The sequence below is a fragment of the Pseudorasbora parva genome, chromosome 13 (assembly GCF_024679245.1).
Source record: "Pseudorasbora parva isolate DD20220531a chromosome 13, ASM2467924v1, whole genome shotgun sequence".
NCBI lineage: Eukaryota > Metazoa > Chordata > Actinopteri > Cypriniformes > Gobionidae > Pseudorasbora > Pseudorasbora parva.
The window spans coordinates 15,948,259-15,975,569 of record NC_090184.1 but is presented as its reverse complement, the minus strand read 5'-3'; the positions used below and the strand labels follow the sequence as shown (position 1 = coordinate 15,975,569).

General features: G+C 36.4%; 1 protein-coding gene across 1 annotated transcript; it reads left to right on the top strand.

Annotated features, from left to right (window-relative positions):
- The first annotated feature begins 4,425 nt into the window (after nucleotides 1-4,425).
- Nucleotides 4,426-26,113, top strand: csf1b (colony stimulating factor 1b (macrophage)). The gene is made up of 9 exons (XM_067412549.1): nucleotides 4,426-4,665; nucleotides 5,787-5,900; nucleotides 6,369-6,431; nucleotides 13,655-13,825; nucleotides 19,170-19,356; nucleotides 19,522-19,658; nucleotides 24,004-24,050; nucleotides 24,178-24,218; nucleotides 25,892-26,113. Exons 1-9 carry the CDS (start codon nucleotides 4,627-4,629, stop codon nucleotides 25,945-25,947), a joined length of 855 nt encoding a protein of 284 aa, XP_067268650.1. The 5' UTR covers nucleotides 4,426-4,626; the 3' UTR covers nucleotides 25,948-26,113.
- The last annotated feature ends 1,198 nt before the right edge of the window (nucleotides 26,114-27,311 follow it).

The following is a 27,311-nucleotide window of genomic DNA, read 5'->3' as shown; positions in this document are numbered from 1 at the left end:
AATCCTAAAAAAAAACTTTATCTCTGTTTTCAACATCGATCATAATTAGAAACGTTTCTTGAGCTCCAAATCATCTTATTAGAATGATTTCTGAAGGATCATTTTCGACTGGAGTAATGGTGCTGAAAATTCAGCTTTGCCATCACAGGAATAAATTACATTTTAAAATATATTACAATAGAAAACAGCTATTTAAAAATTATAATAAGATTTCACAATATTACCGATAAATGCAGCCTTGGTGAGCAAAATTAGCTTTGACTCAAACAGTATGTTCTTTTTACAGGTCAAACAAATCTTTTAGGATTTTACTTGATATATTTTACATTTATTTTCAATTTCCATAGGCCGCCATGTGTTTACTATCATTTGATTGATGTACTGCATGTTTCACTGCTCATATTGAAATATTTGCCTAACTGAAAAGTATGGCAAAGTAACAGAAGTGACATAAAAAACAAGAACGTATTTTCTCAGGTCAAAAGTGGCTTGTACCTCACATAACCATTTCCACCAGACAGAAAGAATGAAACTTAACTAGATGAATCTTGCTGTGAGGTGAGATACAAGACGAAACCAAAGCGTAAATTATTTGCTTTGGCAGGCATTTTTTAAGAAATGCAAAAACAGACACTAAAACACAATAAAGATAAGAGTCATCTGAAGGCAAAAGTGATGAAATTTGCCCTAGTGTCACCGAACAGGCAGGCACTGAGCATTCATCCACAACATCCTTCCATTGTTCCTGTATTTGTCCTGAAAAATGTAACTAAAGGTCTCATCTGAGCTATAACCTGCATTTACTGTCTACACAGCTAAATTTAAAAGAAGCTCACTGATATCTTCCAAATTAGATCATATGTTGTTGAGTCCAGGCATGTGACATTCCCAAAGGCATATTCCATTTTCAAAAGTGCATTCCGGGAAAATATCAAGGATAAGTTAATCCAAATCATTTTAAAATGTAATAATATATAACATTTACATTCCCTTTCCCTTAAGGCAGCTCCATTCATGAAAGGGTTAGATAGTAGATCTAACTTTACTGGCTTCTGTTCAAGATCAGATATCTCATTGTCTGTTTATTGTTGGTCACATCCTCAGTTCAAGTATTTTTGAATACAGACAGTACGCTAACTCTTCATTAGTTGTGAAGTTGTGTATTTCTTCATTTAAAAAGTTGATGATTTATCTATAAATGTTGGGTTTTTAAAAAACAGAGAACCAAATGCGCCTTTTGTTTGCAAACTGATAACTTCAGTGCCCTAGATCAGTTTATCCTTATCAAGCACACATGCAAGACATATGATCTCATGCTCAGAAGTGCTTAACACAGCATTCTGTGTCCTTCTCATTTTCAAAACTGGAATTAAATACTGCAATACAAATTATATTATATTATATTATATTATATTATATTATATTATATTGTATTGTATTGTATTGTATTGTATTAAAAGATAGAATTGACTGGATACTTTAAAAAAATAAAAAAAGTAATGATGAATTGCACCCCTATTTTGATATATAATGTGTGTCGTTGCACTGTATTTACATTGGATGGGCCTAAAAATGCATATTTTAAAAAAACTTTTCAAAAGTTTGTAATCAGATATATATATACAGTATATAGATAGATAGATATCTATACATATATATATCTATAAATATCTCTCTCTCTCTCTCTCTCTCTATATATATATATATATATATATATATATATATATATATATATATATTAGGGTCGGGACTTTAACGCGTTAATTAAGATTAATTAACTACGGGACTTTAACGCGTTAATTAATTACGCAAAAAAAAAAAATATTTAATCGCACTTATTTTTGCCCCGCGGAACGTTTTTCAATGAATGAGTTTTGACGGACCGATTATACTGGAACACCAACTAGCGCTCATGAGTCACGACAACAACCATGACAACAACAAACCATAGTGAACATGAACGAAGAAGCTGATGAGACCGCTTTGCTTGGCCCCGTGGATGGGAAATTTAGTTTTAAAAAACGAAATGATGGAAGCGTCGACAAGAGCATGGTTGTGTGCAAGCTATACAACAGGGGTATCCAAAGTCGGTCCTGGAGGCCACTGACATCCTGCAGAGTTTAGCTCCAGCTTGCCTCATACACTGCTAAAGTTTCTAGTATGCCTAATAAGACCTTAATGAGCTGGTACAGGTGTGTTTAATTGGGGTTAGAGCTAAACTCAGCAGAACAGTGGCCCTCCAGGAGCAGGATTGGACACCCCTGCTATACAACAAGGAATAAGCGTATCACCGCAGCACATCGAGCCTCAAATATCACAAATATGCTTTTGCTACAATTAATGGCAAACATTGCACTGGTCTGCTGGACTGAAATAAATAAACAATATTTTGTTGATTAAGCTTATGTATTCAGTCATTATTCAATGGTATGCTAAAAATCCATGTGTAAAATCGGGCTACTTCTCATTGTTCCAGGTCAAATATTTATATGCGATTAAAATGCGATTAATTTCGATTAATTAATTACAAAGCCTCTAATTAATTAGATTAATTTTTTTAATCGAGTCCCGGCCCTAATATATATATATATATATATCATTATTATTTTTTACAAGAAATGTATTCAGCAAGGATGGATTAAATTGATCAAAAGTGACAGTCAAAACTTTCTGAAGGATCATGTGATACTTTGACTGCGTAATGGCAGCTGAAAATTCATAAATTGAATTGCAACTTCTTACTGCAATAATTACTGTTATTTCATTTTATTCTAATAATATTTCACATTATTTATGTTTTACTGTATTTCTGATCAAATGAATGCAGCCTTGGTGAGTAAAAACTTCTTTCAAAAACATCATAATTAATATACTTTATGAAGAGCATGTTCTGTTTGTGTTTCCTTTAGTTCCTGTGTTCCCTTTCTGTGTTTAGTTCCTGTTCCCTTTGTTCCCATTGCCTTTTTGTTTCTGTCATTACTTATTGATTATTTGATTATATTCACCTGTTCCTCATGTTTGTATCAGGTATATTTTCTCAGGTTTTTTAATATGCCAGTTCTCATTTGATTCAGCTGCTGGCGAGACGTGGGAATTCATTCAGCGCGCGACTCTCACAGTGCAATATGAGTATTCTATGAGTATTCTTAAACTGTCTCCGGCGTGATGACTCCGATCCTTCGACTATTCCTATTCAATAATTTACTTGACACGTCATCCTAAATAAACCCATCTCTGGCGTGATGCCTTCGATCCTTTAAATATTCCTATTTAATAACTGTTTAATCGACGCGTCATCATCAATAAACCCGTCTCTTGTGTGACACCTCAAACTTTCAAATATTTCGATCTAATATGATTTCTGACCTGTAAGGTTGCCAGAATATTAATCATACACTGTTTATGGCCAGATGAGAACTGGCACCCCGACTGAGCCTGATTTCTCCCAGGTTAAAGTTGACTTGAATGTACACTTGTTATTGCGGTGTATTGTGGGATTGAATGAGTGCACTCAATAATGTCCACTTTGGTTTCGGATGCCACTACTAATGGCTGTCCCTTCAAATAGCACCTTATTTAAAAGTATAGGGGGTGATTTTGGACACGGCCCCCTACTCTTTCTTGGTTCTCATTTGCTTTATCTGTGGTTTGTGTTCCTCTTATCTTTCTCCAAATGATCTCCTGGCTGTTTAGTTTTGTTTAATAAAAAAATATATATTTTGGAAGAAAGTGAAGAATTTATCCATTTGTCTTCGTTGTTTGTGTTGGCATCTACACCATGACAGAACGTTCAACAGCATGACAGAACAGTCAACATTAAATATCACCAATCCATCCTAAAACAGTTGTGCTCTCATGTCTCATGGAGCCTTCTGGAAATGCCAGCATGTATGATTGACACCTTGTTCTTTAATCTTGACCAAGCCTGTGGTGAACAGTCTTTTTCCCCTCTCTTGAGAGCAATGACTTTTGCTCTGACAGTTAACATGTTAAGATGTCTCTCAGCATGCTTCAGAAGGTACAAATCTATCCCAGGAACATGGAGAACATCTGAGCATCAGCATACCAAAGAAGAAAAGAAAAGAAATGGTGTGACAAAAGACCGCAAACAGATTTATAGTTGGGTGAGTCTAGGGACACTAGAGTCATCGGGCACTTTGTGAGAAGGATGGAGAAAGATCCTGAGGCTGAAATCCAATAATTGCTTGTGTCATGTTTAATACATAGGCATGCCAAGTATTTGAATTTAAAAAAGACATATGAGCAGGAAACCATGCTTTCATAAAGCCATTATGAAACCTGAGAATGTAAGAAAAAGAAAGGACGAGAGAGGTGTGGGCATGAAAAGGCGGAGAAGTTAATGAAAAAGAAAAGGAGGGGGTGAAGGGAAGGGAAAGAGAGTTTCTGTGAGAAAATTCACTAGACACAAGTTGTTCAATCATTGTGCCCTGCTTGACAAGAATGTGCATTAAAATCAATGTCAGGGTCAGTGTACTTTAATTTAGATGGTGGATTGATTCTTTTCTGTCATTCTGCTTCAACTCTTCACAGCAAAACATCACCTGGATCTGCTCAAATGCATCTAATTGAGGATTGTAATCTTCTCCTGCTGGATCGGTGAGCCAGATGAACAACCCTACACCCCTTCACTTCTACAAAACCAAGGTAGGCTCGAAGGTTTTCAGTGGAGCTCAAGTGGTCTTTCTAAAAGCTGGAAACACGTCTCTTATTGATTTGATTTTGAAAAGACAAGCAGCAATGTTGTATTACATGTTAGCGTTTTTGTGGAGTACGAGCAGTTTGACTTAGTCAAGGCGAATCGGGGAAATGAACTGGGGAAAATTGCAGTATAGTAGCATATTCTCAAAGATGCTTCTTTTGGAGAAATTTTCACATTCATGGTGACGTCACCCCATCCACCGATTTCGTACATCTGCTTGCGCTGCGTTGTCAATAGAGATTTAGTTTTCCTTCAATTCAGCAGCTAAAACATCTTGAAAGGACAAAATATACTGTTCAAATGTATAGCCGTTTGCATTGTGAGTGATTTTTTTTTTGGTGTACATGTTTACAGTTAATATAAATTAATAGCTTAAGATAAGTAACTGCTTTGTATTAATTGGCAGAAACATGACTAGACTGTGGTTAAATTAATCTGCAGATGAATCTTGTTCAGGACTGAAAAGAAGTTATTGTTTAGTGTATGCTGGCTGTTAAAGTTATGACATTCACTGCCTCAAACAAAAAAAATATCAAAAGAAATTTCAAAAGGATTTTCTGCAGATGCAGAAATATAAAAAGCAGCAGGATCCAATGCTGACAGAGAGAGAGGGAAATAGAAAGATAGCTGCAAAAAGAAGACAGTAATTCTATATTTTGATTTTCCAACAATGAGCTCAACCACTGAAAATATTTCATGAAAATTAGAAGATAACAGTGAAAGGTTCTCACCTTTTATTCATGCATGGATTATTTCATATATTTTATGTTTTATTAAAATATATTCTCATAAATAATAATTAATATTTATATGTATCAGACCCAAGAGGAAAAAAATGCTTATACAAATATTTTCAAAATAAATCAAAATCTAAACATGGTTTCTGCAAAATAGTTACAGGTTTGGGGTACAGAAAATATAATATTAGCGCAGTATTAAAAAACTAATGTGAACCAAATCTCACGATGATTGTGTGTGTGTGTGTGTGTGTGTGTGTGTGTGTGTGTGTGTCTGTGTGTGTGTGTGTGTGTGTGTGTGTGTGTGTTTTCTTTGCTTGACACTACAGGGGAAGAATGTGTGTGTTCTCATGCTACTGTGTGTTCCCCTCTCCATGATGGACATCCCTGGTCCTTGCAAACATTCCATAACCATGGACCACCTGCTTCAGCTAAAACAACTGGTGAGGAATAACATCTCAGAAAAATGATTCAGGCCCTTCATAGATAAGACACATTTAAATTATGTTTACTTTACCTAATTAAATTAAGTTGTGTCGAAATGTATTTAAAACTGAAGTTTACTTAATTAATTTGCGTTAAAACTACATTAAATATTTGTGCTAACTGGGCAGTGGATCTGTGGTTCCCAGCATGCTTTGCAAGGGACTGCGCTAAGAAAGAAAATGTATGGAATAAAGTGTTAATTTATGTGTTTTTCAGTAAAAGCATTTTGCATTTTTTGTTCATATAACTAAATTGTTATTTGTAAAAATTGCTCAATATAGTTGTGTGCAACCACTTACCACATTAAGTAAATTCAACAAATCATTTTCTTGAGTGTAAAGCTTCAAGGTGTCATCCTTTGCTTTCAAATGTAGCACCTCAAATGTATCTCCTAACATTTTGTCTCATGTCGTTTGACTCTTCAGATCAGTAACCAGTTGCGGACTGGCTGTTCAATCACATATACATTCATTGAGAGAAAACACCTGGTAAGAGCATCTTTAAAACGTTGTCTTGGTCTGCTTTTAAATCAATGTTTAAAAACAGGGCTGTGCTTTTTCCATAATACAATATTCTATTCCAAGTTCTTCTGTTTCGAATCTGCCCTTGGAAATGCAGCAAAGTTGGAGGTGTGTTTTAGATTAGATGCTCACTCCAAAGTATCATCACTCATAGATGAGATTTCCATTGTGGCATCCATGACATGGAGTTACGCATGCATTTTGATGTGCATCTTTGATGTGTCTGTCGGTATACAATTTTTTTAAGGAAAAGTCATTCTGTGGACAGTCCAAACTTATGAACGTTGGTTTAGTATCTTAAAGGGATAGCTTACCCAAAAATGAAAATTTGATCTTGATGGACATCCAAGATGTAGGTGTGTTTGTTAGAATTAGATTTTAGACCCCATTGACATGCATTATATGAGCAAATGTTGGAGTTAAAAATCTTCATTTGTGTTCTACTGAAGAAACAAACACACCTACATCTTGGATGCCCTGGGGGTAAGCAGATAAACATCAACATTTCATTTTTGGGTGAACTATCCTTTAAATCTGAGTTAGGTAATCAGATTACTATTTTAAAGTAACTAGAAAAGAAATACAACACTTTTAAATTTACAACAACTCATCCATTTCAAATAAGTAAAGCCAGTTACTTTGTTTTCCCATTTATTGACTGACATCTATGCTGAGTGGCATTGTTTGTGCTGTGTATAAATGGTGGTTATATGTGAAATGTTAAATGACACAAATATACATTATGTTATTAATCTCACTTTAGTAACCAATGTCTTTGATGACCTTTGACAATCCAACTCAGCATATAAGTGTTGAACTTTCTTCTCCTGCATCCTATTCCTCTGCAATCTAGATTTAATTTCTATTTCTAGATTATTGCACATGCAACAGGAATGAGCACAACTGCAAACAAAGCCTTACACTCTAAGTTAACATGATTTATCTGCGTTTGATATGCCTCTGGTCATAGAGCTTTTTAAGGTCGGGGTGAATCTGCAATCTCAGACCTATTTTGTTTGCTGGCTTCCATGGCTGCAATATGTGTGTTCCGCCAACACTATAGTTGCCAGTGGGCAGTGAATGGAAAAGGGGCACCAAGAACTATTAAAGACAAAAAGACTGATAATCTCAGTAACCTAGTTAATTTGACTTACAGGGAAAGGGACAGGACTGGCAGAGAAATTTTGACTATTAAATAAACTATAAATGTAGACAAAAACAATTCTTAAATTTGTAATCCCATAGTGGGATCACACAGACTAAAACAAAAACAGAAATTCCGACACAACGCACATTTCAAATAACTATCAATGTTTTTCAGATAAATAAGTATGTGAACTTAGCATGTTTGTGCTACGAGCATATTATGGTACTTTTTGTGCTTTAGTAGGCTACAATCAAAGTACACCTTTAAAGGAGCTTCCAAAAGCCCTTTACAATATAAAAAATACAAGTAATACAAGTACAAAATAAATCAATTAAGAAGATAGGTGGATTAAAATATAGAAGAAATTAGCAATGCTGACCTCACCACAATCAGCAAAAGGCTAAAAAATAAATGTTTTAAAAATTCCAATCGACGTGCTTCCCAAAATTTCAATTGGAAGCTGGTTCCACAACCTGGGAGCTAGCCTAGAAATCTAGACGCACCCTAGCGGCAGCAAATTTAATCTGCCCGCAAGTGTCGTCTAGGAACTCTCAATACTCTTCTGAGCTGTATTCCCTTAACTCTTGCCGGACCAATCACATCGTGTATAGAGTCGGTGGGCGTGGCCATAATGACGACGGCCGAGTTGCGTTTGCGTGCTTCTAGTCAACACAGAAACTGGCGAACTGCGGCGGTCTTTCGAATCAGCTTTGACCGGGACTCTGGAAGACTTGGAGTTAAGCTTTTCTCTGAGAAAAGAACAAAGAACGGCACTGAAGTCATTCTTAAAAAGGGAAGATGTGTTCGGGGTTTTGCTGACCGGATACGGCGAATGTTTAATCTATCAACAAGCTCTGTTTCACCTTCGTTGCTCTGGTTGGTGTAGCGCTATCCTATCGAGTGCAGAGGGAGTTTGAAAGACAACCGTTTATCCCGCCCCTCGGATTGAGCCCTGTCTATGGTGAGTTTCCAGACCAAACATCTTGATGTGGGTCTGGCTTGTCAGGCTACCTGGGAGCAGCTAAAAAGAAAGAAAAAAGAAAAAGCTCAGTCCCCCTTAACATAACCGTGTTTGATGGACAACCAACAAACCATGCTTAGAAGAGTGAAGACTTAGGTTTGGAATACAAGGTGTTAAAAATGTAGAACTCCGGAGCCAGTCTGTGGAGAGCTTTGTATGTGAGCATGAGAACTTTAAAATCAACTCTGTACTTCAAAATGGGTTTTCAGCTGCAATATAATTGCAGCTGAAAGGGATAGCATGACGCAATTTTTCAATATCTCTGAGATAAACAAAAAAGAAGTCTTGATGTGTAATGTCTTAATGTGAATGTTTTGTACATGAGGGTCATGTCAAGGAGGAATCAAAGATCGCATTCATTTCTTCTGAAACGCAAGCACAGAACCATCAACGAGAGTATCACCATTTAAACACAGAAAATTATTAGCCATCCATGATTTTACAGAGATACGTTTTGTGACAGCCTCACTCCCAATTCTGAATTGACCAAGCAGAAATAAATTAAAAACTAAGGGTCCTAAAATTGAGCCCTGAGGGATGCCAGTAGAATCTGACCCAACATCAGACCTGTATGTGTCCAGTAAAATAGGATATAAACCAGTTTAAAAAGAAATACCAAAAATTATTTAGGTATCAGGTCTGATGTCTAAGGCCCTGTTTACACCTGGTATTAAGAGCATATTGGTCAATCATATCACAAGTGGATGATACTAAACACAGGTCTAAACCGGGTCTAAAACATTTGAGCTTGTCGACTTTTAACCAATTCCAGAGTCAAAAGCACATTCGACTGGACTGCTTTCATAGTGTAAATACTCATGTGTCAAATACGCTTGAAACCTCATTAGACCGCCTGCTGACTTAATGCGTAAAAATTATGGGAAGTGCGCAGACTGTCCTCCAAAAAACCCAGACTCTATAGGTAGTTTTTCAAACACCTCATTGAGACCTTTATTTACGGTTTAAAGTCACGTGCCCTCTAGCTGCCGTAAAAATAATGACAGTGTTGTGTTACGTCTGACGTCATGAAATGACAAATGATTGTCATTACCAATCAAAATGCGTTTTCATTTAAAAGCAATGTGTGGACTTTTTACCACCATTTGTCATATTTCCATTTAGCAAAGGTTTTTTTATTAACAACTACTGAGCAACTGTGTTCCCTGGGATCGAACTCACGATCGCATATTACATATTGTTGTATATTGCAATGCTCTAGCGGATACATAAAATCATTTCAATCAATCAATCAATCAATCAATCAATCAATCAATCAATCAATCAACTTTTATATAGCGCTTTTACAATGATGATTGTTTCAAAGCAGCTTCACATTGTTAAACAGGAAAATATTGTAACAATTTGATTTGGGTGTACAGTCGTTCTGGAGAATACAGTGATATTATCAGCTTATTTTAATTTATCATAGAGCGACATTGTTGGCAGATCAGTATTATAGTTTATAGAATTAAATAAGACCTAATTCATTAATTTTATTTGTATATTTAGTTGAATAATTTGGATCATAATTTTAGTGTCCCCAACTGAACAAGCCAAGCCAAAAGCAACAGTTGCAAGGATACAAAACTCCACCAGGGCATGATGGAGAAAAATAAATAAACCTTGGGAGAAACCAGGCTCAGTCGGGTTTATTGAGGATGACGTGCCGGTGAGGCAAATTCAGAAGAGACACCAACTGACACGGTCTCAGCAGACACTCCAGGATGTGTTGGTCTTGTCCAGACGCTGGTCCACCATCCGGTCCGGACACGGCCCGGATCCGGCCGACTGCAGTAAACCTCGGGATAAACAGAGAGACTAACATTAGTGTGGATACCACTCTTTATGATGTAACAAGTACATCAGGTGTTATGGGAAGTGTTCCCGGTTCCGGCTGACCTAGTTAATGCTAATGTTAACACTAACACTAACCTAGTTAGTGTATGCCATAGTAAAGAGATGCATTTTTAATCTAGATTTAAACTGACAGAGTGTGTCTGCTTCCCGAACAATGCTAGGAAGACTAAATAGGAAAAGGATCGACCGCCTGCAGTTGATTTAGATATTCTAGGTATTATTAACTGGTCAGAGTTTTGAGACCGCAATAGACGTGATGGAGTATAATGTGTTAAGAGCTCGCTTAAGTACTGGGGAGCTAAACCATTAAGTGCTTTGTAAGTAATAAGCAGGATTTTAAAATATATGCGATGTTTAATAGGGAGCCAGTGCAGTGTTGACAGAACTGGGCTAATATGGTCGTACTTTCTGGTTCTAGTAAGAACTCGAGCTGCTGCGTTTTGGACTATTTGGAGTTTGTTTATTAAGCGAGCAGGGCAACCATCCAGTAGAGCATTACAATAATCTAGCCTTGAGCTCATGAACGCATGTACTTACTGTTCAGCATTTTGCATCGAAAGCATGTGCCGTAGTTTAGATTTATTTTTAAGATGGTAGAATGCAGTTTTACAGATGCTAGAAACGTTGCTTGATTTGTTCCCTTTACAAGCTCCTTGTGTTTGTCAGCCTTTGTCGGATCGTTGTACTGTCTACGTCTCCCGTTCTCCTGTGACTTCTACGCCGTATGCGTTGAGTTTCCCCCTCATGGGTTTTGTTTTGTACTTAAGTGCAGAATTGATAATTTATTAACAAAATAAAACATAAGTCCTCGCACAATTTTCCCTTTTCCCCATAATGATCCGACCTTCAGAGGACTATGCAGAATGGGCATCTTCCTATTCCCATCTCCCTGCCCTTCCACTGCATCAGGAGAAGGTCAACACTACAGACTTCTTTCCCTCTGGCAGGAGGGAGCTAGCATAAAGGAGTTTGCTTACCGGTTCCTGTTTGCAGCGGATGGGGTCAACATCAGTCAGGGAGAGCTCAAGGATATTTTTAACACCCCCCTTAATGAGCCTATCATCGCCTGGGAGATGGAAATGCTGGGGACGTTATCATTTTGGCAGCTTGGGGGGTATGTGTATGATTGTGATGGTGGAGGAGTGCCCTGGAGGGGTGGTCTTCCACCTCTTGGGCCTTCCCCAATTTTCCCCACAGACTGCCATGTCCCCAGTCCTCCGATGACCCCATTGGGGAGAGGGAGGAGGAAGAATGGCACCACATCCACCACCTACTTAGAGGTCCCAAGTCCAGTGCTCCGTGTTCCAGTGGACCCAGTTCCGGTGGTCTCTAGGTGGAGGAAGAGAAGGAAGGCTACTTCTGTCTCAGTCCCAGTGGATTATGTTCCGTTGGGCCCACTTCCGGTGGACCTGGTGGACACAGTACCAGTGGATTATGTTCCGGTGGATCTAGTTCCGGTGAACTTCGTTCCGGTGGTCCCAGTTCCGGTCGTCCCAGTTCCGGTGGATGGTGTTCCGGTGGTCCCAGTTCCGGTGGATGGTGTGTCGGTGGTCCCAGTTACGGTGGATTATGTGCCGTTGGTTCCAGTTCCGGTGGATCATGTGCCGGTGGTTCCAGTTCCGGTGGGTCGTGTTCCGGCGGTCCCAGTTCCGGTGGATCGTGTGCCGGTGGTCCCAGTTCCGGTGGATCCTGTGCTCCCAGTTCCGGTGGATCGTGTGCCGGTGGTTCCAGTTCCAGTGGATCGTGTGCCAGTGGTCCCAGTGCCGGTGGACTCTGTTCTGGTCTCAGTTCCGGTGGACTCTGTGGTGGTGGACTCTGTGCCGGTCCCAGTTTCGGGGGTTCCAGTTCCTGGGGTCCCAGTTCTGGTGGACTCTATGCTACTCAGGCGTCCTGCTCTGCCTGCACCCTGGGCGTCTGAGCTCTGCAAGCCACCATGGCCTCCTGAACTTTTTGTTTTCCCCATTCCTTCCTTGTTGACCCCTCCCTTGTCTATTCCTTCCTTGTCTGTTTCCCCTGTTCCTTCCATCCTGCCCTTGTCTGTCCCTCTCGTCACGCCTTGGTCCGTCCCTCCCGTGCCTCCCTGGTCTGTCCCTCCCGTGCCTCCCTGGTCTGTCCCTCCGTCCCTAGTGGAGTGTCTGGTAGCCGCTCCATAAGGAGGGGGTAGTGTCACATGTCTGTCCTGTCTTTTGTGCACATGTGGGTTTTATGTTGAGCATGTGCTTCTGTCATTGTCTGATCCCTCCCCTTGTTATCTGATTATTGGTTTAATTTGCCCCACCTGTGTTCCCTGATTCCTTGCTTAAAAGGGCTCTCGCCTTTGGCTTGGCTTGCTCAGTTGGGGACACTAAAATTATGATCCAAGTTATTCAACTAAATATACAAATTAAATGTATTAATTAGGTCATATTTAATTCTATAAACTATCCAAATCAAACTAGCCATATCAAATTTTGTTGCAATATTGTCCTGTTTAACGCTGTGTTTAAAAGCTGCTTTGAAACAATCATCATTGCAAAAGCGCTATATAAATTAAGTTGATTGATTGATTGATTCATTTGTTCCCTTTATAAGCTCCTTGTGTTTGTCAGTCTTTGTCGGATCATTGTACTGTCTACGTCTCCCATTCCCCTGTGACTTCTACGTGGTATTTGTTGAGTTTCAATTTATGTATTTTCTAGTTTATGGTTTCCCCCTCATGGGTTTTGTTTTGTACTTATATTTTATTTTGTTAGTAAATTATTAATTCTGCCCATGAGTCCTCGTACCATTTTCCCTTGTGTTACACCACACATTTCAGCCTAATCAGCGGCTGCAGTCATGAACTCATCTCATAAATCAAACACTTGCTGTTCATCAACTACCTGATTATGCACTCACATTCATGTAAAGTAGACTAGTCGACATATTTGGTTGAGTAAAGGCAATACACACAGGATATAGTACCTTCAATGGCAATATCGCTTCTTTATATCCAAAACTAACTGCTGCAGAAAAAGTTAGGTGCCATGCAAAATGTAATGTGTAATTACATTACTCAACACAAATGTTAAGTGTTACCCATATTACAGAAGATGATCCACAAATATTATTTTACACATGCTAATGAGCCATATTTTCTTCTCCAGTTTTCTCTAACCTGTCATTCTTCTTTTTTGTCTTTTTTAGAGCGTTATGTGTTATGTGAAGGCTACATTGCCAAGGGTGCTTGAACTGTTTAACGTCCACTTCAAATACGTGCGGGGCTCAGGAAGTGCTCAAGCAGTGGTCTCCATACAGAACCTCGTTCTCAACATCTACTCCCAACACTGCATACCTTCACTGAATGAAGAACTGGAGGTGTGTGCACTCACATTCACACTCACAGATCTTGATCTCGGAGACAAAACGTCTTAACAAGGTTCTCTGGGTTACTTTAAAATGTAATTGTCTTGAAATATAACTATTATTTATATATATATATATATATATATATATATATATATATATATATATATATATATATATATATATATATATATATATATAATATTTATTTAATTATTTAATTATTATTTTTTTTGCTTTATTTTTAAGAGTTAAATTGACACCAAAATAATATATAATTTTGGTGACAATTTCACTCTTACAAATAATGTTTCAGTATTGCACATACAATAACTGAGATATGGAAGAAAAGATACCACTGTACCACAGAGTTTTAATATTTATAACATATCAAATGAGCAAGTGTGCTGATTTCCCCAAATATCAGCAAGGTTGCAAATGCGATATTAAATTGTATTGAACTGTTATCTAAAAATCAATAAGTAACTTTCAATTTAAGCATATCTTTCAAATTAAAATAGTTCCAAGCAAAGCCATGTTAGGAATCAGATGAGTCATGAATCAACCGTTTTGAAATAATCAGTTGAATGATTAAATGAATGATTCAATGACTCACTTAAGTGACTTGCCACCAACTTGGTTCCATGTTTATAATAATATAATGTTATAATTTAATATTTCTATTTAAAAATATCTATATTTAAAACAATCTCATAACATTATTTGTGACCTTGCACCACAAAAGCAGTCATAAAGGTCTTATATATATTATAAAACCTGAATAAATAAGCTTTCCATTGACATATGGTTTGTTAGGATATGACAATATTTGGCCAAGATACAGCTATTTGAAAATCTGAGGGTGCAAACAAAATCTAAATATTCAGAAAATCGCATTTAAAGTTATACAAATAAAGTCCTTAGCAGTGCATATTACTACTAATAATAACATTTTTATATGTTTAGAGTAGGAAATTTAAAAAATTTCTAATTGATAATTGTTGGCTATTGCCACAAATACCTGTGTGATTTATGAGGGTCACATATGTGCAATTATAAATGCAGTGTAGCTACTTTCATGCCACCTTGGAGTTGCATTAATCACTGTCTATTTTCCTTGGCTTAATACATGCTATAAAAAGGCCATTGTTCATCAATGTAACTATTGTTAATGCATATAATCTCCATGTAAGGTGTTATCCACTTTTTGCAATATTTAAAAAGGATGGTTACAGTGCAACTTTTTAACACAAAAAAAGTTAACATTAAAAATGTATTGGTAAGCTGTTATATTTACCAAGCAAGAGTAATTAATGGTGAAAAAGTATTGGGGTATAATTTATTTGGAGGTGTCTGTGTTGTAGTGTAATTATGCATTTGAAGCACTGTGTTATAATAAATAACTACATGTAATTACTTTAGGGTTACACTGTAAAAAAATATTTAGAAAAAATATTACCTGATTGCCTTTAAAATTTTGAGTTCATTGAAATTAAAATTTTGAGTTAATACAATGAACATTTTTTGAGCTTCGACAACCTTTATTAAAATATTATTAAAAGATTTTGTAAGCATATTGGGTAATTGTGTGTGTTTTATTTCTGATGATGCAGTGAAACATGCCGAATTTTTCATGATTTATCACATTTTTTATGTGGTTCAGATACAATAATATTTTGAGTTTCTATTTATTAAACAAATGTCCTTCATTGTATCAACTCAAAATTTTAATTTCAATAAACTCAAAATTTTAAGGCAACCAGGTTACTCACTTTTTTAAGTTAAACCAACAAAAAACAACCAAAAATATTTACAGTGTAGGATTAGGATTGGGGTTTGTTTTAGGTTAGTTGCATGTTATTACGAATAATTTATTACTACATGTAATGTGTAACAAGAATACTGTAAAATAAAGTGTTACCAAGTATTGTTCACTGGTGGTTCATATTGCCCATTGCATTAAGAAATATGTCACCACCTTATATTAAAATGTTACCTTTAAAAGATTAGATTGAAGGACAGATTCTTTAAGGTCTCTATTTCAACCGACTGTCTGATGTGGCAGGTTTACTTGATTATAGTCTGCACAATTGGAATGACATAAATCGCAGAAGCAAGAGTCAAGAGTGTTTGTATAGTCTGTGAGCTTAGTCTCATGTGAAAACACAAACAGATTTGAAATGCCCAGAGGTCATATCTCAAAAGAATAGCCGTATGGAGTTGATTGTGTTTTCTATATTATATTGCTCTATTACAATATGAAAGGCTAAAACTGATCCACCCTTTAATGAAATGCATTCAGAAACCTCACTCAAGCCCATATCTTTGATCAAAACTGCACTCCTCTTTCGTTCTTGCCGTGAGAGCAACATATCTGCAGTAAAACCCTTTGAATTCATAGTAATGTAAAGCTAGATGTCTGGGGATGTAGTCGTTTCGTTCACACTTTAGATTAGGGTCCAATTCTCACTATTAATAACCTATTAAAGGATGACCACATGATTTACTCACCCCCAGGCAAGGTGTATATGACTTTCTTCTTTCTGATGAGTTATTTTAATAAATATCCTGATGTTTCCAAGATTTATAATGGCAGTGAGTCCATTGGGTTTGAAGCTCAAAAGAGAGCATACACCACAAATCCAGGGTTAATAAAGGCGAGTCAATGGGGTTTTGTAAGAAAAATATCCATATACCTTACTTCCGCCAGACCCGTCGCTTCCGTATTCAACTTACGAAGAAAGTGTAAGGCCTCTCACAGTTCAAAATGCTTACGCTACATATGTTGTGTCAGTTGTGCTTTTTTTACAAGCTGAATATGGAAGGCGGTCTGGCAAGAAGGGTCAATTTTTGAAATTGAGATTTATAAATACTAAATGCTGAATAACTGACCTTTCCATTAATGTACGATTTTGTTAGGATAGGGCAATATTTGAAAATGTGAGGGAATATGAGGGTGCAACGAAATCGCAAATTTGAGAAAATCTCCTTTAAAGTTGTCCAAATGAAGTCCTTGACAACGCATATTACTACTAATAGTACATTTTTGATATATTTACAGGAGGAAATGTACAAAATATCGAACATGATCTTTTGACCCATACAGTGTATTGTTGGCTAAATATACCTGTGCAACTTATGACTGGTTCTGTAGTCCAGGGTGATATTTTACTTTCATAAAGATTTAAATATGGATATTTGTCTTACAAAACCCCATCAATTTGCTTCAGAAGGCCTTTATTACCCAGAGCCATGCGGAGTATACATTTATGATGTATAGAGGCACTTTTTGAGCTTTAAACTCTATGGACCTGCCATTATATAGCATGGAAGCTCAGGACATTTATTAATATAACTCAGATTCATCAGAGAAGACGAACGTCATATACACATGATGTCTTGAGGGAGAGTAAATCATGGGCTTATTTTCATTTTAAAATTAAATTAATCTTTTAATAGTTAACTTATAGTGAAAATTTTGAACCTAGTCTAAAGTTTTAAATTCAAAGTGAACTAATCCTTTATCTTCAACATTTGCATTATAAACTCGCAAATTACTGCTTATTTATAGTTAGTAACGTAGTGGTTAAGTTTGGGTAGGATTAAGAGATGTAGAATAAGGTAATGCAGAAAAAGGTATTAATATCTGCTTTATAAGTGCTAATAAACAGCCAATAACCTAGTAATTTTCATACTAATAAGCAAGTTAGTGAGATTTGGACCCTTTGTTTCTTCTTAAGCTCATAAAGCTAGATTCAGCTTGAGGATTTCGTCATCTGGCAGCTGGTGTCGTATATCAGACATGTGTGAGAAATGTGCTTCAAGTATAAGAAGTAAAAAGAAGTCATGCTGTCTCCGTTATTGTGGTGTGCTGTGAAAAAGGCATTGTTACAGCCTCTATATCTTATTTTTTCAACTTTATTTTCTTTTAATCCCAATAAGGAGCTATTATTAATCTATGGACAACGTCATTACTGACTGAAAATACATGCACATGGCATGAGGCAAAAACTTTTTCATCACCCTCTTCATCAAAATATAATATCTCATGGCATGAAGCAAAGCATGTGGATTATGGGATCTACTCAAACTACACTTAAGGAACCATTTATCTCTAGCTTTGCTGAAGATAATACTGAAAAGACAATTTGTCTTGCATAAGTTTCTGAGATCCGTTTCCAACATTTTATCATAGGGATTCCCCCTTCACATCAAAGGAGGAAACATGAGGTCAATTTATAAACCTGCTGTGTGCTTGACAACTTGAACTTTAAACATATTATCGACCACCAACTTAAATGGTAGTGTGTAATGCATGTTATGCTACTTATATGCTATGTATTATTTTGTATTTTCAAAGTTATTTTTTGCTGGTTTATCTTAACATTTTAATTTACAAAAAAATAAAATTGTCATCATTTACCCACCCATGTTGATCCAAAGCTGTTTCGCTCAACCACCATTAATGGGTCAGGAAAGTAGTTCATAAAGTATATAGTAAAAGTACTTATAAGGGATAAAATCTACTTTAAAATACCGTAACACCTTAAAATAACTAATTGGGAAGTAAATCTAATGTTTTTGGACACTTAAATAAATGTTAATTGCAATTTAGTGAAAAGAGTGTTAAAGGGTTACTTCAGCGATTAGCATATGGCCTTGTATCAGTAGAAACCCTGGAGTATATTCAAATGATTGTGCTTTCCCCCCTCATATCCCCCTGAGACAAGAGATTTATGCATTTTATTTCTGGAAAAATTCCTCCTATGATGGAAATTGACGACATTTGCGTCACGAGAGGAATGTTTGGAATAAGGCTAAAGAACACATAACGGTTCATTATGTTAGGTCTTTATACACCACTTGAAACATAGTTATATATATTATATTGCATTTCTGTCAATATATCCTATAAATATTACACACTGCACCTTTAAAGCAGGACCAAAAAATGGCTGAAACAATGATTTAAAATCTAAATTTTATTTTGACATGAAGTGTACTTAAGTGTGTTAAGAAACAGTCATGAAAGTTTATTCCCTTAATTTTTTTTTTTTCTAAATATTTGCTTTTAAGATTTGAAGTACACTATAAGTGCACATTCAAGTAAACGCACTTCTTTGTCACAAGGGATGGACCACATTTATGATATTTTGATGGTGCTTTTTCATTTTCTTTGAAGCTTGAGAGCTTTGTGTCCCACGGAAAAAAGAAAAGAAAAACTCTTTAGAACAACATGAGGTTGAGTAGACGATGACAGGATTGAAATTTTTATGTGAACTATCCCTTAAGATCCGTTGAATCCCGTCTCTCAGTATTTATTTTCGGTTTCCGCTTTCACTGTGACTCTCTGCAGGAGGACCCTGTAGCATTCGAGAGGCAGTACAATGAGACTCCTGTCCAGGCACTTCACCGAGTCGAGGAGGTTCTGTCCCTCTACTTGCACCTCATCACATCCACTAACACTCCTGTTAACTGGACCTGCGAACAAGAGTATAGCAGCAATGTAACCCCTACTGTGACTCCGCTAACCACTAGCACAGGTGAATGCACATACACACATACATTCGTCTACGTGAAAAGCAAACAGGTACAGTAACAAAGCTGTAGGCAAGACCTTTGATGATTTTCAAACACACAACACACACCCACCCATACACACACATCCCTCCAGCAATGATTAAAGCCACATGTTTGTCCTTTGAAAGAGGCTGCGGTGGGATTATTCGGGCAGGATCCTCGGGGGTCCTCCAGCGATGATTTCTACAGGCTGGGCTTCATTGTGGTCTCCATCTGTGCAGGATTTCTTTTTCTACTCGCTGCCTACTGCCTCCTAGAGAGAAAGGTATGCCATTCGTCCATAAATGCCATGAAAGCATTTTTATTTGGGTCCAAACTTTTTATGCACACAATATGTTATAATGTGATAAGTTTCCATAAGGTCAGACAGGCAAGCAATGTCCTTCATGATTGTAAGCAGCATTTTATATGTATAAAGTACTGTTCTGCTGCTTCTGCTGACATATTTTGATGACAGGTAGTGACAGACACATTTTTGAGTTATTTCAAATGCTTGGCAAGGTTTTGATGAAGATTCTGAACAACACAATATGCTTCACCTCAATCTGGTTTTGATTTTTGATAGCATGTATGTCTAACACTGAATATTTACAGTGCCCTTGATTCTTAACATCAGATGAAATGACAATACAGATTTATGTGATATATATTACGCATTACAAGTAACTCAAATTACGTAATCCGAGTACTTTTTCAAGTAACTAGTAAAGTAACGTGTTACTTTTAAATTTACAACAAAATACCTTAATTACTTTTTCAAATGAGTAACGCACATCACATTTTTTATTTTATTTTGCTGAATGATGTCTCTCCTGTTGTCATGTTGAGAAAAATTGGGAGTAAGTGCGGAGGCGATGTATGTTTAAACATGGTTACTGTAGTTCTTGACGAAATGTGAGCATGCATTTACTTATCTCACTTGCCCACAAAAAAGATTCAGTATTCCTCAAAATTAATAAAATCAGTGAATTGCAAAATCAGAATACTAAGGAAATTTCCAATAATTAAAGGTGCACTGTGCAGCTTTCCGTCCACTGGAGGGCGCCTGTTCAAAACAAATGCGTATTTTGATGACGATAAGTGTGTGCGCAGCATCTTGGGAGATGTGGTCTTCACATCACAGCTGGTGGAAAATAGGACTCGGGCAGAAATCACGTTCATTCATGCGGTTATTAACGTTACTGTAGTGTAAAGCAGAGCAGGACCGAGTGTTCTGGACCTGAGCACGGCTGCTGGAGCGATTGTTGAACAAATACCCGCTTCGCGAAAACCGGGACTTTTATTATGATGGGACGGGACACATTCGCCGGGCGCCTGCACAGATCCGCTCTTCCGGTTATAATTTTGAGGTAATGTAGCTCTGTTTATCATATTAGATACATTTAAGTGTGTTTAAAACGATGTTATGACGTTACTCCGTGCGTAAACTTGTTCACACTGCTAAGAGTAAAGCGCTCCTGCCAAATAAAAGCCGAAACCGAGGGTAACGCAGATATGACGCAATTGACAGGTGACTCCCTCAAATGCAATGCTGAAACGTCCCTGTCCTTAGTTAAAATAGCAATTTTCTCACAATTTACAAATAGTTGGAAACATCTGGGATATTGTTGGTACTCAACTGAATAAAATATATAACACCGGCCTAGTGGTTTTTGGATATTTTACTGCAAAAATACTACATAGTGCATATGTTTAAATATGTTAAATAAACAAATATTTGTGGACTTTATTGACCAAAGTACTGCTGACCTTCGATGATTCAGTTAAACCATAAGCAAAAATGACTTAAGATTTTGTGTTTATTGGTGATGGAAGTGTTGAACTTTCTTCTCCGTCAACGTATTCAAAATACAATCCAGAATGCCAGCACAGTTGAAAGGTTTGTTTGAGCTACTGTAAATTCTTAAATTTGCATTAATACAGTTTTTACGATCGCTATGACAATTTTAATACTTTTAATAATAATTTAATACTTTTAACAATTTTCCTAAACTCTTAACACACAAACATAACACCAACACAACTACAACGCACAATTGCCAAAAGGGTTAATTTCATGATCAAAATCACACACTGTAAACTAAACTCCAACACTAATTTACCAAATACAATATTACACTAACACAATACACAATAGACTATTTCTACCAAAACCCTAACACATGTTCTCTTCCTACAGGAACATTTAGTCAATCATAGCCCAATGTCATAAAAAACACTTACATCAGTTAGTGATTTACAGAAACTGCATTCAATTTCCAGGTCTGCACTAATACAATAGAGACAGTATATTTTACTGATCATAGCTTGTGTGCCTTTTGAAGCCTGTTTTGTTGGGTTTAGTAAATGCATGCATTTTGTTTCTAAATTCAAAACAAAATTAATGACCTATCTCAGAGTAACTTTATAGAATGCTCTTTAGTTTTATTTCATTATCAGCAGTCACCATGTTGACTATTGCAAGTTTCTGTTCTTCATTTAGGAGTTTTCCTGAGGGAGGTAGACGTTAATCCTTAGATAGTCAAAATACAGTTTGATATTAGAGACCACAGGCATATAGTTACTGTAATACATGGTAAAAAGTGTTTACACTTTGCAGGAAAAGAGATTTACTCTTTGCACTTTGTATTTACACCTTATACAATATCCTACCCGTTGGTTTCTCGAGAATTCTGGATGATGGATGCCACACTGCAAAAATGTTTTTCTTAGTATTTTTATCTTGTTTCTTGTCTAAATATCTAATAACTCTTAAATTAAGATGCATTTACTATATGAGTAAAATGGCATAAGATATTTTTTTTCTTGTTTTCTGAAAAATCAAATAAAAATTAAGCGAGTTGTTGCTTGAAACAAGCCAGTGGGGTGAGAACAATAATCTTGTTTCTGATTGATATTTTGTTTCTTGTTTCTGTCCCAACCATAAATATGATAAATACGAAATACCCCATTGGCAGATAATTTTGCTTGTTTTAAGCAAAAACTCCCTTTATTTAGATTTCCCCCCATAAAAAAACAAGAAAAAATATCTTATGTCATATTACTTATCTGGTAAATGCATCTTGATTTAAGAATTTTTAGATATTTAGATTAGACAAAGACAAAAATAATAAGTAAGATGAGCATTTTTTGCAGTGATGTGTCCCGGCTGAGATTTGGCTGTACTCGTTCATCAGCCTCTCTGTGTGATAGCCTGTGGTTTATGACGTGGTTTATGATAGTAGCTCTTATTTCATCAGTTACTCTAATTCTGGCCCTTCTTTGAACACCACCATGCATTCTATCTCCTCAATCTCTGTCCAGGCATTCCTCTCCTTTGCCCTTGTCCCTTGTCCTGGTACTCATCTTACTCTCCCTCGTGCAGACATTTATCTTACTTTCTTTGTGTTGCTCAATTATTCCATTTTCCACACAAGAACAGTCCAAAGATGCTCTTGTTTACTGCAATGGTCATGTGAATGAAAGAACATCAACACCCAAACAATTCCTAGACGGGAATCAGCTGTGATTTATATATTTGCACAACTTCAACCGACTGTTTCTCAGAAACAATTTGTGTTTCAGTTCTCATTATGAAAAGCTGTTCATTTGGACTTTAGCCTCTAAGGTTAGGTTTAGAAAATGCTGTTATTTGTTCTGACATAGTGTTAAATCAAGTACGTTTGGCAGTAAAAATACATTGGTTTGGTCTTGGTTGAGCCTGTGTGTAAAAGAGGTTCAAGCTTTTTAAATGCGTGTTAACTATATTCTTTTGTGTCAAAGCAACAATGAATATATTAATTGTATAGCCTAAACATACAGATGTTGTGCTAACTGAGTTAAGAGTTTAAGACATTTGGTAAAAGTATTGACAAAATTGTCATAGTGATTTAAAATAAAAACTGTTACTTGTGTAGTTTGTCATTGCCTTCTCAATATTATATCATGGGTTATTTAAGACCCAATCAAATGGCTGCTAAATGAATAACTGTAAATTTCAATGTAAGCATGACAAGTCTACATACTTTTAATTTACATCCATTAGCATTGCCATTCATCTCACTGGCAGTTGCTTGGCTGGAGCATGCAGTTTCTTGAGCCAGGCACCTGTGCCGTGAATGCATTGTTACTAATCACTTTGGAGCTACAGGAAAAGACTCGCTGATGCACACCAAGTATGCACACACTTGTCTGTTAAGCATGGTTCCATCAGCCCCAGCTGGTAGACATTGTAACTACACCATCTGGTAGTAAAAGCATTCTGCCCTATTAACAGCCATTGAAATGTTACTGTGTAATCTGATGAAATAGATGTTTTATTTTGGCAGTGCCCAGTTTTTGTAGGCCTTTTACTAGCATGAAATTGATTTGGAATGGCTATTTATCCCTGTCGGTGTCTTTTTTAAATAACACTGGAGCCAGAAGCAAACAAACTGTGAAAGATTTTTCTCATACCTTACGTTCATCAACATTAGGTCAGCTATAGTACGTTACACACTGTAGCACAGTCAACCTCACACTTAACCTGTTACTGTTTTTAAAGAGAGTAATGAAAAGTGAGAAGTAAAAATGAAGAGTATTTGTTGAATATGCAACATGTCATTTCATCTGTAATTCTGTTTCCACAACAGAAGCTGCAACGTCAGCTTCACAGAACAAGAATGTCATCAGACTGGGGGTAACTTTGTGTTTTATCTTACCATCATGCTGTAAATTGTCACATACACTATATATTTGAATGCTTTGACCAATGACCTAATATGTCAAAAGAAATATCAAAGAAATATCAAAATTTCTCTTTACAGATTACAATTGGTTGAAAATTTTGCAATCCAAGAGGAAGTATGTAAGTATTTGATTATTATTTTGGATCAATGTCAAAATTGGCAACAAAAATAAGGTAACACTAAGGTTACACTTTACTATGGGGTGAAAAACTTAACTCACTTTAAATTAGTTGCTTAAAGCTATGGAAGCCCGTTTCCACCACTAAATAAAACTAAAAAAAAAGAGTAATTGCGACTTTTTATCTCAGAATTCAGACTTTTTTCTCTCAGTTGTGAGTTGTAAAGTCACAATTCTGACCTTGTTTCTCACAATTGCATGATATAAAGTCACAATTCTGAGATATAAACCTGCGATTGCATGATATAAAGTCACAATTCTGAGATATAAACCTGCGATTGCATGATATAAAGTCACAATTCTGAGATATAAACCTGCGATTGCATGATATAAAGTCACAATTCTGAGATATAAACCTGCGATTGTATGATATAAAGTCACAATTCTGAGATATAAACTCAATTGCTTGATATAAAGTCACAATTCTGAGATATAAACTCAATTGCTTGATATAAAGTCACAATTCTGACTTTTTTGTCACAATTGCCACTTGGCAATTTAAGCTTAAACTGAGAGGTGCCAACATGGGGGGAGTGATAAAAATGTGTTCCAGTGATAGAAAATAGAAAAGTAATCAAATGTAATCAGTTACATTACTGTAATAAAGTAACTGAAATGTCACACTACTTATTACATTTTAGTAGAGTATTATTACATTTAGTAGAGTAACTTGTAGTCCATAATCTATTACATTTCCAAAGTAGCCTTCACTACACTGATCATTTCAGATATTATCTTCAGCACACACCATTTGAGATTGGGAAAGATTGGTAAAGGTTTATGTGCCTTGGAAGGATTGAATTGAATTGAATATTGTAGGAAAGTGATGAACAACAAGGTCCAAAAAATGGTTGAACATTTAGACATAAAATGGAGGAACTGCAAGAGATACATAAATGAATGTTAGTGATGTGAAGCTAATAATTAATTAAAGCATACAAAATGTAATTAATATGTATAAATAAAAGTACATACAGTTATTTTTTTAATAAAAACAATCAAAATAAAACACTAACATCTTAAATGAAATGTATTTTTTTAAAGATGCTTGAAATAAAATAACTGATTGGCTTCATCACTCGGTCTCCTCTCCACCAATCAGCTGGTGTGTGGTGAGCGTTCTGGCACAATATGGCTGCCGTCGCATCATCCAGGTGGATGCTGCACATTGGTGGTGGTTGAGGAGATTCCCCCAGCTATTTTGAGTACCCAGATAAGCAATATATAAATATTATATATAAGTATTATATTTAGAACAAAGGGAATACAAGCCTCTTTCCACAGTTATGGATTCCTGTTTCTAAGCTCTGTTTAGTTTTTAATTTCATTGGTTACTGATTATCTCCATCATTTGTTTCTATGGTTATAAATAATTATTTAAACTCCCTCTTATGTCAAGTCCCTTGTCTGTTCTTTTATATGTGTAGTGGTCTGTGATTTCTCCTGTTTCCGTGTAAGTTCCTGAGTGCTATGAAGATGAAATAATACTATTCTGAGTCCCTATTCCGTCTCATTGTTCATGCTGCAGACCAGACTGTTACCAATCTAGAGTATACATTATTAAGAATGATAAACATGTCAAACTAATCACTCCTCCTTTCTCATCTTTTGTAGACCAGATGACTGATCGACGGAAAGCGCTTGGCTCACACCTCTCCACCGCCTTCTAACTGATCTGATACAGTCCACACACAGTGAAACAGACTGCATTACGATTCAGGAAGACCACAACCATGACATCAACGGTGTTTCCAACATCAGCGGAAACAGACTTAAAGGAACACGGCACTATTTTTTAACTCCCCTAGAGTTAAACATTTGAGATTTAGCATGTTTGAATCCATTCCACCGATCTCTGGGTCTGGCGGTAACACTTTTAGCATAGCTTAGCATACGTCATTGAATATGATTAGACCGTTAGCATCTTGCTCAAAAAATGTCAAAAAATGAGTTTCGATATTTTTCCTATTTAAAACTTCTGTAGTTACATCGTGTACTTAGACCGACGGAAAATGAAAAGCTCTGATTTTCTAGGTCGACATGGCTAGGAACAATACTCATCCCTGCGTAATAATCAAGGAACTTTACTGCAGTATAGGGCTGCACGATATTGGAAAAAAATTATTGCAATATTTTTTTCCCCCAATGATATATATTGCGATATTGAGAGCCATCAATCCAGGCTAAAGTCAATAATAACCATTCCATGATATTAAAAATTTCAATAATAAGCAAGCTTCATTACAAGTGACAAAAAGAAATGTTGGAAAGTATGTGTAAACATGAAACTAAACCTCCAGTAGGTGGCAGCAGGTGACCGTCTTAATGAGTGAGTCACTGAGTCGTTCATTCAAACGATTCATTCAAACGATGAATCGTTCACGCTTGTTGCTGTGAGTGAGACGCGTTACGGGTCTGCTGTGAACGATTTTCACTGCTGAAATAGAACAAAAACACAAAATATTGCATCTAAAATGTAAGTGACTTTAAGTGAATGTTAATTAGTAGTTCATGGAACTGTCATATGAAATGAGTGTCATTTTCAGTCGTGATGGTATTCAGGAAACGCTCTAGTGTTGTAATTTCTACCCCGTGAGGCTGCATGAGCGTCAACAGCGCGACCCGTATCGTCAGTTCATTATATATTATTATTATCCACTATCGATCGCCACTTATACTAAATTAATGCACAAACATTCTTGCATTTTGGTGATTCGCAAGTTAATTTTTATTTTAACCAGGCTCTTGTCCGTCAGGCAAGTAAAATTCTCTTTCACTTGTCTGTTCAAAAAATCCACTTGTCAAGGACAAACGTTAATGTCGAGCCCTGCTTTGTCTTCGTCGTAAAGATCTTTGTGGTACCGTTTTAAGTGATCAGACAAATTGGTGGTGTTTTCTTGTTTTGTGGCCACAAGACTTGCAAAGGAACTCTTTTTGTTCAACATCCTCCTTCTTGTAGCCGAAATAGTCCCAAAAAGATGATTTCTGGTACAAACCTTTTTTTTTTTTTTTGCGGCAAATCCTCTTTGTCACG

Coding starts and splice junctions, on each gene's coding strand:
- csf1b (XM_067412549.1), top strand. CDS start 4,627: ATGAACAACCCTACACCCCTTCACTTCTACAAAACCAAG. Junction 5,901..6,368: donor TGCTTCAGCTAAAACAACTG/GTGAGGAATAAC, acceptor TTGACTCTTCAG/ATCAGTAACCAGTTGCGGAC. Junction 13,826..19,169: donor CACTGAATGAAGAACTGGAG/GTGTGTGCACTC, acceptor GACTCTCTGCAG/GAGGACCCTGTAGCATTCGA.